At 39.1% G+C, this 17,332-nt stretch overlaps 1 protein-coding gene across 3 annotated transcripts; it reads right to left on the reverse strand.

Moving 5' to 3' along the window:
* Window positions 1–1,133: 1,133 nt before the first annotated feature.
* On the reverse strand, window positions 1,134–8,748 carry LOC121516053. 3 transcript variants are annotated; one of them, XM_041797107.1, is made up of 8 exons: window positions 8,658–8,725; window positions 8,458–8,505; window positions 8,167–8,261; window positions 7,740–8,087; window positions 4,683–4,799; window positions 4,516–4,580; window positions 1,831–1,875; window positions 1,134–1,462 (listed from the first exon to the last, which is right to left on the reverse strand). In XM_041797107.1, the coding sequence occupies exons 3-8, from the start codon at window positions 8,201–8,203 to the stop codon at window positions 1,337–1,339; spliced, it is 738 nt and encodes a 245-aa protein (XP_041653041.1). In that variant the 5' UTR covers window positions 8,204–8,261; window positions 8,458–8,505; window positions 8,658–8,725; the 3' UTR covers window positions 1,134–1,336. The 3 variants fall into 3 exon arrangements, 2 of the variants coding, with proteins under 2 accessions (XP_041653041.1, XP_041653040.1); XM_041797106.1 differs by having other exon boundaries at window positions 8,167–8,505; window positions 8,658–8,748; XR_005992441.1 differs by having other exon boundaries at window positions 1,360–1,462; window positions 1,831–2,849; window positions 8,167–8,505; window positions 8,658–8,733.
* Window positions 8,749–17,332: the final 8,584 nt, after the last annotated feature.

Consider the following 17,332-nt stretch of genomic DNA (forward strand, 5'->3'; position numbering starts at 1 on the left):
TCTGTGGGGTGGTTGATAGTGGGATAGGGTGGTTGCAGGTGTGTGGGTGTGAGGGAATGACTTTAATTGTCTATATTAAGCAAAAGGTGGGGATGGGTGGGTGGGTTTGAGGGAATGTTTTTATTTGTCTATGTAAAGCACTTTGAGTCACATGTTATGCATGAAAAGCACTTTAAAAATAAAGTTTGATTGATTGACTGATTGATGACAAAAAACACACCATCCCCACTGTGAAGCATGGTGGTGGCAGCATCATGCTGTGGGGATGCTTCTCAACAGCCGGCCCTGGAAGGCTTGTAAAGATAAAATGAATGCAGATTAGAATATCCCTGGAGGACAATCTTATTTAGGCTTCAGAAGACTTATGGCTTGGGAGATTTATTTTCCAGCAAGACAATGACCCACTCCAAAACTCCAGATTCCATATTTTCAAATATAACCTTCATGTAAACACAGAGGAGGGATAACAAGCAGGCAGAAATGATGAAGGTGGTTTTTGGAAGCACAAGGTCACTGATGTACAACTTGACCTGTGTAAAACATGCACTAAGTGCACTTGGCTGTGGCCATTTTGGCACCCACATAATAATAAACATCTTCTGAAGCCTTGGTTCCCAACCTGGGGTCCGGGACGCCCCGGGGGGGCGCCAGAGATCTTAGGGGGGGCGCAAGGCTTTGTCTGCGCTGAGGCTGCCAAAAATAGGTTTGCAAATATTGACTAAAACCATGATAAAGCAGTTATAAAGTAGTTCATACAAAGGTCTTTTGTTAAGAAAAGTATGCATGGACCTTTTTTAGGGTTTTATCAGTGGAACAATTAAAATCTATGTTGATTTTTGGCAGCAATGTGTCACTTTTTCTTCTCTCTTGGGTCCTGGGGGGGCCTCCGCTTTTCTGAGGAGCGTGTAGGGGGGGCTCCAAGGAAAAATGGTTGGGAAACACTGCTCTGGAAGATGTGGTGCAAAAAAGGAGGTATTAGCAGGCACAAATCTCAAGCCAAACTTGGTGCTATTAGCATTCTGCAAAAACTCTTAGTGGATCTCCCCTTATGTGCTTCAAAGTTGAATTGTACACAGGCAAAAAATTGCATATTCAAAACATGTCTATTTTCACACTAAAAAAAACGAACGGAATAATTTTCACTCTTTAATAGAAAAAACTTTTAGAATCCATTTGAACTGAATGATACATTTAGAGCAGAATGACAATCAAAGACTTTTAATCAAGCTAAAATAAATATGTAACGGCTTCTTCCAGATAACAATGAAGTGCATAAAGCTGGAAGGTGTCCTCCATACAGTATATACAATCATATGCATTCATTATGGAGACTGCCTCACAGACGTTTTCCCACACTGGAGTATGTACAGTCCAGAGGTGACTCCCTGATACTTGTAAACCTTTGAGCTTTCCTTGCTGCAAAATCCAGCGCTACATAGTTCAGGGATGCTTCCTCACCATCCTGTAAAAGTCAGTTATGAATGAGAGATGTCAGAGCTGAAATAGCACCAACAATACAAATAAAACTGTGCTAAATCCCGGTGACATCTGAAGGGTTACACATAATGCAGCTTATTTTCTATAATTCAAACTGCATTGTCAATCCAGGGATATTTTTCATGCAGTTAGTTTATTGTCTTAGGAGTGAATAGGACTACAAAAAACAATAATGGTCATTGCAATGAACTTGACACCATTCCCTTATCATTCCTCTGCAAACACTCAGCGGTCATTTAAAAAGAAAGTCTAAATTTTGCCTCACTTGCTGCTGTATTTAAGCTTCCAACAATGCAAATATGTAGAAATATATTCAAATAGAATTAAACACACCGAATGTGAATCCATCCACTGCTCACTTCTGTTGAATTGAGGACTCTGTGAAAAAAAATACAGACCACATGATGGGGAGAAAAAATTGTCTCCTGTAGTTTGCCAAGAAGGCTACCTACAAAGCATTCTGGGGTTGCTTACAATGGGAGGCCACATCATAACAGAGGTTGGGGGGGTGAGGGAGATAGAGTTACTCTGCAGCACAAAACATGACTGATATACAGCAACGAAATAAATAATTTACCTTTAAGCAAAAACTCTTACATGTTTCTTTTTTCACACTTTGAACATTTGGCATTGTCTTAAAATGCTCAGAACAAGGCATTTTTGGTAGTGTTTCTCAGAAACCACTTCTTGAGCCCTGAGGGTTTTTCTCTGCTGCTATGTGACATCATCTGTATAAAGTCACTGGTAAATAACAATACAAAAATAGGGAGAAAATGATTGGTCAGCTCCAGAGCATAGCTCTGCTAATTATCGCTCCACCTTCCACTCAAATTTCTACCCGCTCCACTCAGCTCACTCACTGCTCACTCAACAAAAACACAGAAGCCCATCGCATTCACTAGATAGGAGAGAAATTAGACACCTTATCTCGTAAAAGATCAAGAAAAAAGATACGTCATTAAATCCTCTCACAGTGGCAATGAAGGCGCTATCCCGGTTAATCTGTTATTACCATCTTCTCGGTTTCAGACACGGGGAAATACTGATGTTTTTAAAAAAATTACGATGGTGTTAATTTTAGTATATCGAGTTGTCGTCCAGTTGCCTACAGAAAAAAGTGTGAGCATCTGAGCATTCTGGGTGAGACATGCTTCAGACGCATGGTGTGAGTGGTACCGGAGCAAAATTGGAGCGGGATGGAGTGCAAGCTAAGGTGCCGGTCCAGCTTTTTTTTAAAAAACGCTCTGCGCTCTGGCCAAAATCCTTCCGCTCGTGCTCCCCGCTCTGCTCCGCTCACATGCTCTGGTCAGCTCCAGAGTATAGTACATGTCATCAGTGCATGTCATCAACGCCTGGTCAGGGTGGCAAACAAGACAGAAGATGCAAGAAAAAGCGAAGTGTCATTCTAATGTACCAATTTTATCGAATCAAGATCACGAGGCATCCTGGACCAATATTGATTTTGTCACTCAACTAAAATTTTTGTTGTTCAGACATTTATATTCTTGCCTGAAGTGTCATGACGGGATGCGATGATACAATTTGGCCATAATCTGGCTGAATTTGTTTTGTGTATTCTGGCCTTAAAGGGATATTTTTGAAGTTGAGTCTTATAAGGTACCTAGCAGTAGTAGTTGCATTAGCCTCCAGTGATATCAGAGAGCATTGCTTCTCTAAGAAGGACTCGCTGGTTGTACCAGCCAGGAGATAGGCCATACAGTGTAACAGATGGGTAGAGTTTCTCAGCAGAATTTAGTGAGTTTCTGGTAAAAGTTGGTTACAAAACAATTTTGGCTCAACTGTGTGCAACTATCAATTTTTTAAGTCATTCCATTTTATACCCAGAAAGCCTCTGTGTTTCTGTCACTATTTTGCAATGCAAGAGCAGGTAACTGTTAGCCAAAGCCTGCAACGCAAAATAGTGACAGAAACACAGAGGCCTCTTGGGTAAAACAAAATGTTTTCAGTAGCACGTACGTTTGAACCAACATTGTTTTGTGGCCCATTTTTATACAAAAACCTGCTAAATCCTGCAGAGAACCTGTACCCATCTGTTACATTGTATATCCTATCTTCCTGGACGGTACAACCAGCAAGTCCTTAAAGGAGCAATACTCACTGGAAGCTAATGCCATTTCTACTGCTAGGTAGCTCATTAAGTCCAACTTCAAACATACTAAAATACCCCTTTAAGAGGGAAATAATCCACTTGGTAAAAGCTGGGACAGGATAGGAGGGTCTTGTTTCACTGAGTTAAAAGGCGTTTGGAATTGAGACCAACATTTGTGTCCAACTCACCCTGGGCTTTTAGATTCTTAACACTAAAAGACAGCAGTTATGGTGTGAATCATTCTTTCAGTGCCTTTACCACTCATCCCAAACCACTCTGATAATGCAGCAATAATGGAATATAGGAAAAAAAAAAAAGGTCTATAAGCATAAATGTAGAACACAAAGTTAGCCTGATATTGTCAGGGTAAATTTAGGACTGCAACTAACAATCATTAGTCACTTTATCAGCTAGTTATTCTTCAAGTAATCAATTAATTCAATTTAAAAATAACAGAAATTCAGAACACATATTTCAGAAAGCACTAACAATTTAAACCAACAGCTAATGCCCCCCAGCAGTCATGTTATATCTACTATTCAGGTCTCCTTCTTATCACCAGTAAAGCAGGAAGTCATGAATGTCAAACTGCTGATGACCTGTGACTGCTGATTTCCTGTTTATTGGCTTTAATCTTCTCATATTGGTTAACTTAGACTTTGGGGGAATTTTTTACCTCAGTCTTTACAACTGGATTTCTGCAGTGTTTACCCAAACATTTACCACAGCTGTGTAAGTTTAGAAAGCTAAGTGAATCAGATTTAGCCAACAGAATTCTGTATTTCTAACATGTCTATTGAATAAACATTCACTTTGCTGTTAGGGAAACATTTGTAGAATGCAATTATAAAACAATAATATTAATACTTAATTCTAATCATGAAATAGGTAATTAAAATGATATTAACCTCAGTATCTGGTTGATCTTCAGCTGTTCTGTGATGGTCTTCTTGACTGGAGGCTATTTTTTCTCCTGTTAATGGAAGCAAGAAAAAAATGGCTCCAAGAGTACAGAAAATCATACAGAATCCTAAAACATTTTAGATTTGCGACATGATTAACATCCTGAATTCACCTTTGCACTGTTTACAAACCGTCCTTTGGTTTCTGTAGAGAATCAGAGCAGCAGTCACAAACAGGCTGTAGAGCAGCAGAGTCCCGAGCACAATGAAAAACAGCTGCTGTTCTTTTTCTGTAGGAAAAAAATTAAATACCTTAGACACATAGCTTGGATTTTAAAATTGCTTTGGCATTTTGATGGTTTAATAACATTGTAAACAGTGATGAAATTTTGTGTGAATTTTGACTTAAATTCATGCAGAATCAGTTTAATCCCTGTACCCTATTTAGAAAAAACTAAAAGCAAAGCCAGGCATATCAAATGTTCAAATTTTTCACATAATAAGCTTGTCCTTGTCCTACTGACAAATGTTACTTTATCAGGGGAAGGTGGGGATCTCCTTCTGCTTCTGATACCCCTCCTCTGATCTTAAATTTTTATCTCAGAGGGGGAGATCTGCTCGGACTGAATGCATCCAACTCTTCAACAGTGTTGGCCTAATGTTAGCATTTTCTGTGCAACTGAAACACTTATGACACACAACCCAAACTCCAGATTTATCTGCTCTATACTACACTCTGATAGTTGCTCACGGCCTGAGGTCACGCTCACAACTGAAATCTGGGGGGACTGTGACAAACCTCAGTTCCTGTTTCTATGTTTTCAGATGTTTCTTCTCCTCAGAGACAAAACTCAAAAATCATTTTTCGCTTTCTCACACACCCACATACAAACACGGCATCTCAAGCAAATACAGCTAGCAGTGAAATAACAAATATTAACCATCAGCTATAGTCATGGGAATTTAACCTCTTAGTGATCTGGATCATTTGACTCAGCATCAGCTATTTCAGCTCCCACACAGCTCCTCTTCAGGCTTCCATTTTAGCTTTTATTTAATCAACCATATTCAGCAATGTTTTCAACCATGATTGATGTATATGCATGTATTGTACTGAAATGACGAATTATAATAAAACCAAACCAAAGACTTTGTTTCCCATGGTTCACATAAAAGAGCCGCCTCTTAAAAGAAACTAGTCTGCAGACAGCACATCATCACAGCCAGCTGGATTGATGAGATATTTCTGTGTTCTTTTATGATAAATGTGGATGACACATCAGACAGACCTTCATGGTGTTTTCAGATGTTGTACAAAGGTTTACACAGGAAAAGTGCGGATGTTTTAGTTTTTAGTTTGTTTGTTTTTTTAAGAAAATGAGGTCCCCATGACAGTTTACACGGGTGACAGGAATCAGAAGGGGATTAAGCAGTATAAGGCCTTATTTCAGCTGAAAATTGTGGCCATTTTAATAACTACATCTTCATGATGTTCACTGTGGTATGGGAACGACCAAAAAAGCTGACAAGTCCATCAATAGTTATCACAGATTAAATAAAGTAGCCTCTGTAAATTAATAATATTTCTATTTGGTTTAATGTGGAAGTTATTTCCTTAAATGCATCTTGAAGTGAACATATCTTAAGTTATAACAGTTTATACAATATAATATGAAAGGTGAGAGCTGTGTCATGTGACTTTGTCTCATTAGAAATAAAATTAAGTTTAAACTGGAACTAAAATTGAACTGGATAAAGTTGGACAGCTGGGGATTTGTTGGTCTCATTTTAAAATGTACATGATTTTTTACAAACAGTTTCAACAACCACAGAGCTATCTTTTTACGAGCTTTGTATGAACAAAATTTTGACATTAATTTATTTTCACATCCATCAACGATGAACCAGACTGATGTAGCCTCAGGCTCAGCTTCGTTTTGTTAGGATCAGGACTATAACGCCATATCAATGTTAACGGTCAGTGTTAATGGTCCAGGAAACTGCTGTCTCAACGAACTTTGGATCAACCTAACAGCCAGCCCAATGACTCGACTTCCTGTCAGCTTACTAGCTAGCCTTCTGGTTGACAGATAGGTAGCGTCTGCCTGTCACACTGTCTATCAATCAAATGAGATGTGCATATCAAAATAAAGATCAAAACGTTTGTGGTAAAAACACCCCCCCCCCCCCCCCCCAACAGTAAGAGCACATGCAGACATTAGCTAATGAGACACATTTGGTTTTTTGAACCAGGCTGTAAACCTGTTTAAAAACATCTTTTTAACATGTGTTGTGTACAGGACTTCCAGTGTTCCTGCAACCAGCCTAAAGTGGACATTCACTGTATTGCAATTTTTTTGCACTTCCGCATTGGCTTCATTTTTCAGGACTGGGGGTTGCTGCTTGGTGCATACCCTCTATTTGGTAAGCCTCTTGGGCAGATACCCTAACTCCAACAGGAAATCTGCAATTTGTAATAAATTGGTACATATGTGGCTTTTTTTTTTTTTTTTTTGCTATTTCCCTGGTCATGACAAGACAAATTTCTCTTAGGGACTTCCTCCAATCAACTTCATCGTTGGTGTTGAAGTAAAACAGCGTGTTGTTGCAAATTTCGGCTTGCCCTCTCTGGAAACAAGATCTCTGATCCCAGTAAGACTAACCTGGCTAAATAAAGTTTAAAGAAATACTTTTTCTGGGTATATTTGAGCTGTATGTTCTCATACAGTCACAGGAAATGAAGGAAAATAAAAAAGGCAAATAACCCACACAAGAAAGTAAATAGAAGGAAAGAGACAAAGAGCAGTGTAAGAAACAGACATAAATCAGGCACAAAGAAACAACAAACAGTGGAACAGCAGAGGAGGAAGCCAAACACCTTTAAAGACAGTCTACAAGTAAAGCAAAGAAAATAACGTAGGTGTTTCTATTTTTAAGTTGTGCCTCTGTCGCCTCTGTACACTGAAAAGTGGTTCTTAACCTTTGTGGCTTTTAACTCTTATTGTGTTGACCCTCTACCCACCGCATCAAAAGTTAGAAACAGTATTTACAGCTGTGAGGTTTAGAGAGGTTTCACAAATCTGTTTTACAGAAATAAAAGCAGATCCAGATTTGAAATTAATGGCAGAAAACTTTTTTCTCTTTTCTCTTATCAAAACTGTTCCTACAGGTTCATGATTGTAACAGTCACTGCAGATGTGTTTTAGTTTGTAAAAGACTTTCAAACCTACTTGTGTCGACAGTCGTTCCTTCACCAAACAGGATCTGTCCACATGTGGCCACGGCGCAGTAGTACGTCCCAGCATCAGACGAGTTGTGAATGGTTTTTGACAGACTGTAGATACAACTTCTCCCCGCTGATTTGACTCTCGTGGTCTCTGAGGTGTAAATGACAGCTGGATGGGATTCTTCCACTCCAGCTCGGAGCCAGTACACATCATGTTCACCTGGACACTGCTCTCTGGTTTCTTTGTGCTGGGAGAGAAGGGAACAGTGGAGACTCACTGAGTGGCCCTCCTGGACGGACTGCCTCTCCGGTGTTTGTTTGACGTAGACTGAGTTCTGGTGATTTCTATGATCTGTGTGATGCAAGACAGAGCAGGAATGAGCTATGTTCTCACGGTAGGGATGCAGAAAAGTATAAACTGCATACTTTACCATTTACAGCTACGAGAGTACCACTTAGAACTCTCATTTCATACGCTGATCCAGCCTGGCAGAAGTACGTTGCTTCATCTTCTTGGTTCACATTTCTGATGTTTAAAAAATATAGGCCTTCCTTAAATGTGACTGTAAATCTAGAGTTTTCGAATTTATCTTCAAGTTTTACATTTTCAAAACTTCCTGCAGCAATTGTTTGGATCATGTGTCCAAACTTCAGCTTAAACCAGTAAAACAGACCAGCTTTATGCCCAGTGAGTGTTGGACATGTCAGATTGAGATCCTCACCAGGTTTGACCACAATCATAGAGATCTGAGCCAGGTCTTTGGTGTGACCTTTAGAGAAAAGTGGAAAAAACATAACAGAGTTACCAATAAACAACAGAAATACAACCAAAATCTGCAGCAGAAAGCCTACCAAAAATGAAATCTCCAGTGACATGTCCTTATTTGTTTCAATGGAAATAGTCTACCAAATCTGTACTTACACAATGTAGAGAGAAGAGTCAAAGCAGCCAGTCTTCCAATCATCGTGGTAAATACAGCAACCTTTCTCTTGCACAACTGAAGTCTCCCACTCAGAAGGAAGATAAAGTCAGAAGGTGATCAAGGTTTTCAAAGGGCAAATCAAAGTGATTGGCTGACACCGAGGAAATGCACTTCCTGTTTAATTTTGCAAGCTGGTGACCCGTTTTCAATGAATCTACACTGAAGAATGTTTTTCAGTGATAGACCGGTAATATTGTAACAAACTTTTATATGTCTTTGACACCTACCATGTGTGATTCTAAACTTAATTACATATAGCTGTTAAAGTTTATTAGTTTCTACAGGATGTTTAACTGTGAAGCTTTAACACAAAGATCTGTTACATACAAATCCAAGTATGACTGTAATGTAATAGCTAGTTAGTTTGTTTTACAAGACTTAGTATGCAGACAGTTCAGCTGACTTTTTTCAACATAAAGGTAAACCTGTCAAAGGATGGTAAATACAAAGCACCACATCAGAATGTCCACATTCAAAATAAAAGAGAGGGGTCTAGCTGCAGACTGCACATCTCTGATGGCCACTATCACAGACCGTTCATCGGACACTGTTTATCTCAGAAAGGAACGGCCTTATTTTGCCCGTACAGTTATATATAGACATGCTTTAGAAGTAGTTACACAAATGGTGGTTTGCTTTAACTCATAAGCTTTAGCTAGCTAGCTATGTAAGCTAATTTAACTAAGTTAGATTTACCACCATGAGCTTTAGCAGTATAGGCTTTAGCAACATTAGCTTTAGCAACATGAGCTTTAATAAACCTATTTAAAGCTACTGTAGCTACGTAGATATCTGCCTAACTTTAGCAATGTTAGCAATGTAGCTCCTTTGGCTACATTAGCTAATTAGTTCCATTATCTATAGCTAAGTTAGCTTCCGCAATGCAAGCTTTAGCAAACCCAGCTAAAGCTAATTCATCTATGAAATAACGTATCTATGAGGCTTTCATAGCTGCTGTGTTAGCTAAGTTTTAACTGTTAGCTATGCAGTTGTGTTAGCTACATAGCTCCTTTAGCTATGTAGCTACATTATATAGAGCTAAGTAAGCTTTAGCAATGTCAGCTTTGGCAAACCTAGCTAAAGTTAAGGTATATAGATATAGATAACATCAGCGTAGCTTACATAGCTGCTTTGTTAGTTTAGCTTTAGCTTCATGGCTGCTTTAGCTACAAAGCTATGTAGCTCCTTTAGCTATATTAGTTAAGGAGCTCCAGTATCTATTGCTAGGTTAGCTTTAGCAATATTAGCTTTAGCAAACCTAGCTAAAGCTAATGTATCTATGAGATAACAGAACTATGTAGCTTTCATAGCTGCTTTGTTAGCCTGCGTAAGCTATGTAGTTGTGTTAGCATAGTTCCTTTAGCCACCTAACTCTGTTGTTTAGAGCTAGGTTAGCTTCAGCAAATTGAGCTTCGCTAATCCTAGCTTAAGCTAATGTAGCTATATAGATGATGTATCAACTTAGCTTACATAGCTGCTTTGTGAAGTTAGCTTTGGATATGTAAGCTATGCAGCTATGTTAGCTACATGTCTCCTTTATCTAAAGCTTAGTCATGTTTCATGATCTGAGCTTTAGCAAATCTTGCTAAAGCTCATATAGCTAGATGGATACAGTATCAACGTAGCTTGCAAAGCCTTTTTGTGAGCTTAGCTTTAGCTATGTTAGCTATGCAGCTATGTTAGTTATATTGCTACATAGTTCCTTTATCTATAGCTTAGTTAGCTTTTGCAATGTGAGCTTTAGCAAACCTAGCTAAAGCTCATGTAACTACATAGAGAAAGTGTTAGCATAGCTTCCAAAGCTGCTTTGGGAGCTTACCTTTAATTACATTAGCTACTTAGCCACATTATCTTCAAAGCTCCTTCATCCATGTAGCTTTTACAGCTAATGGAACTACATAAGCTATGCTGGCTGCATTAGAGTGTTTTTACAGAAGACAAGCTTTTTCACTGTAAGCAGGCTGCTCACTTTGCTTATTAAATCTTTTGTAATCATGTTTTGCGGGTCAGATTTTTAACTTTTAGTAACTTAACGGTTACCCTACCTTAAACAGAAGTTTATTTTCATTTTTATGCCAAAAGTTTTAGTGTGTATTTCTGTTCTGAGATAAAGGGTGTCTCAGATGAATGGTCTGTGAAAATGGCCATTAGAGAACTGTCTGCAGCCACACTGTTTTTAAGTTAAAGGGCTAGATGCCAGACTTTTATACAAGATTAATACTGAAATTTATTGGTCAGAGAAATAAATATTTAAACGATGAAGTGTGGAACAGCGAGCCAGTAATGCGACGCAACATCTGACACTCAGATGCTGTCAGGACACAGTATGAACAGTAAAGATCAGAGGAGAAGATAACGGTAACTACATTGTCTGTAGGAGGTGCCGAAATTGTGCAATCTTTGCAAACAGGTAGCTGTCAGGCAAGGTGAGAAAGTGCCTGGTGAATGACAAAGATTCTTGCCATGTTTGACTGTTTTTTTTTTTTTTAAAAAGGGTGAAGTTTTCATTAAAAAACCTACAACTTGTACTTTAAGAAAAAGTTTATTATGGAAAGGCAAAAAAAAATTCAGGTCAACTTCCTTTGTGTTTTCACCGACCACCTTTATCAGCTCCAGCAGAATTGTATCCAGCACAGGTTTATTTGAGTAATAAAAAAAGAAGCTGAAAAAACATCTCTCCTACTTTACTATGGTGAATATCCACTCTGACACATTTGAAAAATACTGATTTTCTGCTTTTTCCTGACAGCTGCAGCTACATGGAGATAAGATTTCATACATAATGGTTTAATCAGTTTAAAAATAATTCACTGATAATGAATTTTTTTATTATGTCAGTCATGGTAAAATGTCAGTTTTCTTTACAATTCAGAAGTTTTAATGAGTAATATTTCTTTTAAATCTTATAGCATGATCTCAATCAAAGCCATGCTGCTAGAAGAAGTTATAAATCTGTTTTCACTGCTTTTTTTATTTTTAGTGTGACACAAAAGAATTTTGCAGTGATCTGTCTGACACCATCCTTTGAACTGTGCAGAGATCTAAAACTTCCTCAAAAAAAAGGCTAAACATGCTCTTTGATAAGCTGGTCTGTTTCCTTTGCAGTCAAGCATTTACTGTAAGTTTAATCTTCTGACAATGTCACATGTTCCTCATCACTTCTTTGAAACTTGATGAAAGGTGGTGAAGAGGAAAAAATAGCCCACCAGTGTACAGACTGTCCTGAATAGACTCACTGCTGCAGATGCACGCTTCAGACCACCGCATGTAAAGGCGAGGAGCCAAGTTCAACCCTGTGACATCTGTTCAGTGGTGGTTAGTGACAAATGATGCCGTGACAATGGCCTTCTGTTTTTAACCATGTATTTATCATAGCAACTGCATAAAAAAACAGTGCTGTCAAAAATTTTGTTTTTTTTACGAAACTGTCCCTTGATACCACACTGTTGTATCAAACTTTATTTAACTGCCACTCTTCTCAGCAAAATTGACACCAAAGCAACTGATCAGTGTGATTCATGCAGAAGGATAAACAGTGTCTATAAAAAGTTTTCAGTCCCTCGTATGTTTTACCCTTTTATGTATTTTTCAAATCAATCCATAATTTGGATTTTCGGACAAAATGGGCTCTTTGATTTCAAAGTGAAAACAAATTTCTACAAAGTAATTTGTAAATAGAAAAAAAATTAAAATAAATAAAGATACAACAGGTAGAAAAAGGTGAACCCCTTAAACTCAGTATTTAGATGCACCTTTGGCTGCAATCACAGCACTAATCTGTGTGGATATCTCAATCAGGCTTCACATTTGCACTCTGTAATTTAACTCTGTTCTTCAACAGCTTTTTTTCAAGTTCACCCACCATTTCTCTTTCGGGTGGGCTTTGACTCAGCCACCTCAGAACTTTCACCTTGTTGTCTTTAAACATTCTCTGTGTAGCTTTTGCTGTATGCTTCAGATCATTGCCTCGCCGGAAAGTAAATCTTTCTCATAGTTATAGATTATACTCAAGAATTTTTCTATATTTTGCCACAATCATTTTACCCTCTGCCTTTACAAGGCTTCCAGGGCAATCTGCGGTGAAGCATCCTCACAGCATGATGCTGCCACCACCGTGCTTCACAGTGGGGATGGTGTGTTTTTGTCTTGTCTGATGTCCAAAAAGCACCATTTTGGTCTCATCAGACCAAAGGGCTTTCCCATCGGCCATGAAGTCTCCCACATGCTTTCTGGCAAACTAGTCGAGATTTAATCTGATTTTTCTTCAACGGTGGCTTTCTCTTTGCCACTCTCCATTAAGCTTTGACTGGTGAAGAACACAGGCAACAGCTGTTGTATGCAGAGTCTCTCCCATCTCAGCTGCTGAAGCTTGTAACTCCTTCAGAGTAGTGATAGGTGTCTTGGTGGCCTCTCTCACTAGTCTCCTTCTTGCATGGTCACTCAGTGTGTGAGGACGGCCTGATCTAGGCAGATTTGATGATGGATTCAACTGAATGCTGAGGGATGTTCAGTGCTGTGGATTTTTTTGCATCCATACCCTGACATACATTTCAATAACCTTTTCTTTGAGTTGTTAGGAGTGTTCTCCATTAACCTGATTTATACTACAGTCACTTGAGATGCATTCACTGCACTCAAGTGAGACTAATAGCACCAACTGGCTGGACCTCTGTAAAAGTAATTAACATTAATCTGAGTTTTTTGTTATAAAAGCATCATTATATCAACCATGACTGATGTATAAACTAAATAAAAATGTGAAACATCTATGGGGATGAATACTTTTTATAGGAACTGTACCTTTGGAAGACTCTCAAGAGTCTCTGTCTAACAGTTGCAAATTTCTCTTCCAGCTTCTGAATGAAAGTGAGACTTTGAATAAACACAGAACAGAGTTATGTTTCACACCTAAAAACACACTAGGTGGCCAACTTTGTGCTTTGATGATAAAAGCTCACATAGCCCACATGGGCCTAACCACTTCAGAGCTGGCATGTCGGGTTCTCTTCTCAGGAAGTAAGAGAGGGGGGAGACACTGTCGACAAGTTACATACTATACATGCTTGTGTTTATTTTGAATTGCTCTTTATCAGACAAGAAGCTAATCTTCTGTCCTGCAGAAGCAGGAATCTGCACTGATCTACAGCTGGGCAAAGCATTTGAGACAACCAGATTTATGTAGTGTAGAGCTGAAGTTTCACTTTGCAGTTGACTTAATGTGTACACAAAGTGTCTGAATGTGTATACAAAGTGTCTGAAGATTGGTAAAACTCTTAAAAACCTCTTCTTATAAGACTCCTTTAATGCATAAGAGGTATTGATGGCTCTCTGCAGCTCAATTTCATAAATTCAGATAGCAGAATTTGTCAAATGACAAAAAGCCTGTTTAATTGTTTTTGTTCAAAAATGCTTAAATTAGATGTTCCACAGATAAGAACTAAAATAGCTGTGAAACAACAGAGGCTGAATCTGTTTTTTCACAGCACTGTGGTATTTGCATGTCAAAGCTTGTGAAAAACAAGCAAACCCACATGCAGCAGCTCAGACCTGAGACGTAGGCTGTGGCTGGCTATTTCTCTGTTTTAACCAGACCACCGAGCGCGTTTACTCAGAATGCACATGAAACTGGGCATCAACAGGATATGTAGCTAGGGTACAAGCTGGCTAAATATAGCAGACGGTTTACCTCAACGTTTTGTTCTGGCTTCCTGATGTACACTTCTTACTGGAGTCTGTCTCTGAAAAGTGAACCACTTTCCACTCAGCCCCATGCAAGCACAGCTGCTTTTAAAAACGTACTTCTGAAACATTAGTGGCCATTTAAAGGAACATTTTTTTACCGGCATCTTTACATCCTTGGTATGTTTGCTCTTTATGTGATCAAATCTCAAGTTTTCTGGCTCAAAGATGTTTTTGTTTCAATGACATTTTACAAAAGCTGCAGACTCCTTAGCTAAGAAATACAGTAAAGCTAATGATCCTATAAAATCTGTGCTTTAGGACCCACACTGACATGTCCAACTTTACAGCAGATTTAAGCATGATCTTAGCCATGTAACAAAAATCTGCACAAAAGTGTTGAATTTGAACTGATTTGAACTATATTAAGGCCTGAAAATGACCCATTACAGGGAGTTAGTTTAAGGGTGATTTCTCATCAGGGACCTGGGCCTTTATTGGTACTTGAGCCCAATGTCTAGTTCATTTGAACCCAAGCATAGAGGAATCAGGTCTTATGGGCTGGTCTCCAGCATACAAATGTGAAAGCAGATCAGCAGGGGAGAAGGAAGGGGGGAGTAGTGGTGTTCAGATGCAGTATGAAACAATCATGCCTGATGTGAAAACGCTCTCAGTGACAGTAACAGTCTGCTAAGTGTTACCTCAGCATGTTCAGACACTAAAATTAGAATTCACACAAATGAGATAAAAGTACAGTTAATTTCAAAAGAATTCAGACCCTCTTCACTGTTTTCAATTTTGTTTTGCAGCCTGATGCTAGTGAAAAAAGGCATTTTCTCTCTCACTAATCTACACTCAGTACCCCATTGTGAAAAAGTAAAAACAGAATTTTAGAAATTAGAGCAAATTAATTAAAAAGAAAAAACTGAGATATCACATTGATGTAAATAGTCAGGCCCTTTTCAAAAACACTTGAAATTTAGCTCAGGTGCCTTCATTTCCTCTAGACTGTCTCTGAGATGTTGATTGATTGGAGTCCACCTATGGTAAATTAAATTGGTTGGTCATGATTTAGAAAGGCACACCCCTCTTTACAGAAGGCCTCCCAGCTGACAAAGCATATCAGAAATAATTTTAAAATGGAAGGAGTTTGCCACAGCCAAGACTTTTTCAAGAGCTGGTCATCCTGCCAAACTGAGCGCTGGGGGTGAAAGCGGGCCACACACTACATGAAAACTGTGGCGATTGCAGGCACTGTCTTCTGACCAAAGTTATCTTGCCAGATTGCCCTGTAATTATGAGTGAAATTTTCCCTATCCGACCTGACAAAGGTGCTCAAGCCTGAGATTGTAAATATTTAATATGTTCAGTATATACGACCAGAAATCCCGCTGTGTGTGGGGAACACCAAGGACAGACGAGCAGACACTAGCGGACTTGTGATGCAACATGGAGTAATAGCCAGTCAGAAAGCAGGCTGGCTGAAAGAGGAAGTAAAACAAAAACACATCTATGGCAACCCTAGTAAAAGGCAGCGCCAGTAAAGCAACAAAGTTGCATGGATGGATGGATGGATGGACGTCAGAAATGGAGGAGAAACTTGTTGATTTGTGGCAACAAAACAGGTGTTTAACAACGTGACCACAGACAAACTGAAAAGAGATTGAGCTTGACTGAAATGGCAACTAGAATAGACTTGGCATGTAGCTAACAGCTAACCACAGCACAATAGAATTTGTGCTGAGTTTATCCTCTCATTCTACACCACACAGTGTACAAACAAATCTGTAAAATCAGTGATTATTTGACACCATTTGTGGGGTCTCTGACACTGGAGAAATCAGTTGAGATTTTCTTCTTTGTGTGTGGCACGCTTAATAAGTGAAGTGACCAAGCACCTGATGGTGACCCTGACTGAGCTCCAGAGATCCTGTGTGCAGATGGGACAAAGATCCAGAAGGACAACCATCTCTGCAGCCCTCCACTGATCTGGTCTTATGGCAGAGTGGCTAGCCGAAGCCATTCTCAGTGCAAAACACATAAAAGCCTAGGTTTGCAAAAAACTTGTTCAAGAGTTTCTGCAAAGAGTCTGAATACTTATGTCAATGTGCTATTTCAATTTTTTAATGAATTGGAAAAAATTCTAAAAATCTGTTTTCCTTTTGTCATCATGGAGTACCGAGAGAAGATTAATAGAAATAAAAATATGTTGTTTTTTGACTGTAGAATCAGGCTGAGACATAGCAACATTTCCTGTGTAGTTCATTGTGCCAACAGGCATCCCGTATAGTCTTTGCCTTCCTGGGTCAAAACAAACTTCTATGCATTCGAGACACCTTGCATCAGAGCATGGAAATTGTGGAGTAGTTCACCTACCTTAGTAGTGTAATGCATTGATATGCTAACTGCAAAGATATGCTGAGGTCAGTCACAAACTTGGCATAGCACACGTAACAATGGGTTCACTGTGTAAGGCAGTGTGGGGCTCACACTATCAGAGCATGTGGATAGAAGTCTGTCTTTCAGTCCTTGGTCCTCCCAGTCTGAGTAAACTCTTGTGAGGCTTGGATGCTGATCAGAGTCGCAGGCCGGACTCCTTTGTGATGACTTCCCTTCTGCACATTTTTGGATATTGTTTGCATGCCCTTGAGTCTATTGCTGACGTGCTCAGGAAAGTGGGGATGGAAAGGGTCAGCTGCTTGATACTGGAGCAGGGTCAAGGTTGACGCAGAACGGTGCAGAGACACTGTGTTCAGAGACTGAACCACACTTTCTCTTCTATCAAATAAAAGGAGAAAGCCGACTGTTCACACTAGAAATAATGAATGCATATGAAACACAGAGCTATCATTGTTAAGGTTTAAATATTCCTTCCAGCTGCTCCAGAAAAATAAAAATAACTGTATATATTTCTGTGCGGGAAAAGGCACTGTAA

Source organism: Cheilinus undulatus, linkage group 10, assembly GCF_018320785.1.
Source record: "Cheilinus undulatus linkage group 10, ASM1832078v1, whole genome shotgun sequence".
Classification (NCBI taxonomy): domain Eukaryota; kingdom Metazoa; phylum Chordata; class Actinopteri; order Labriformes; family Labridae; genus Cheilinus; species Cheilinus undulatus.

Coding starts and splice junctions, on each gene's coding strand:
- LOC121516053 (XM_041797106.1), bottom strand. CDS start 8,700: ATGATTGGAAGACTGGCTGCTTTGACTCTTCTCTCTACATTGT. Junction 4,581..4,682: donor GGTTTGTAAACAGTGCAAAG/GTGAATTCAGGA, acceptor TTCCATTAACAG/GAGAAAAAATAGCCTCCAGT. Junction 1,876..4,515: donor AAGATCAACCAGATACTGAG/GTTAATATCATT, acceptor TTTTTTTCACAG/AGTCCTCAATTCAACAGAAG.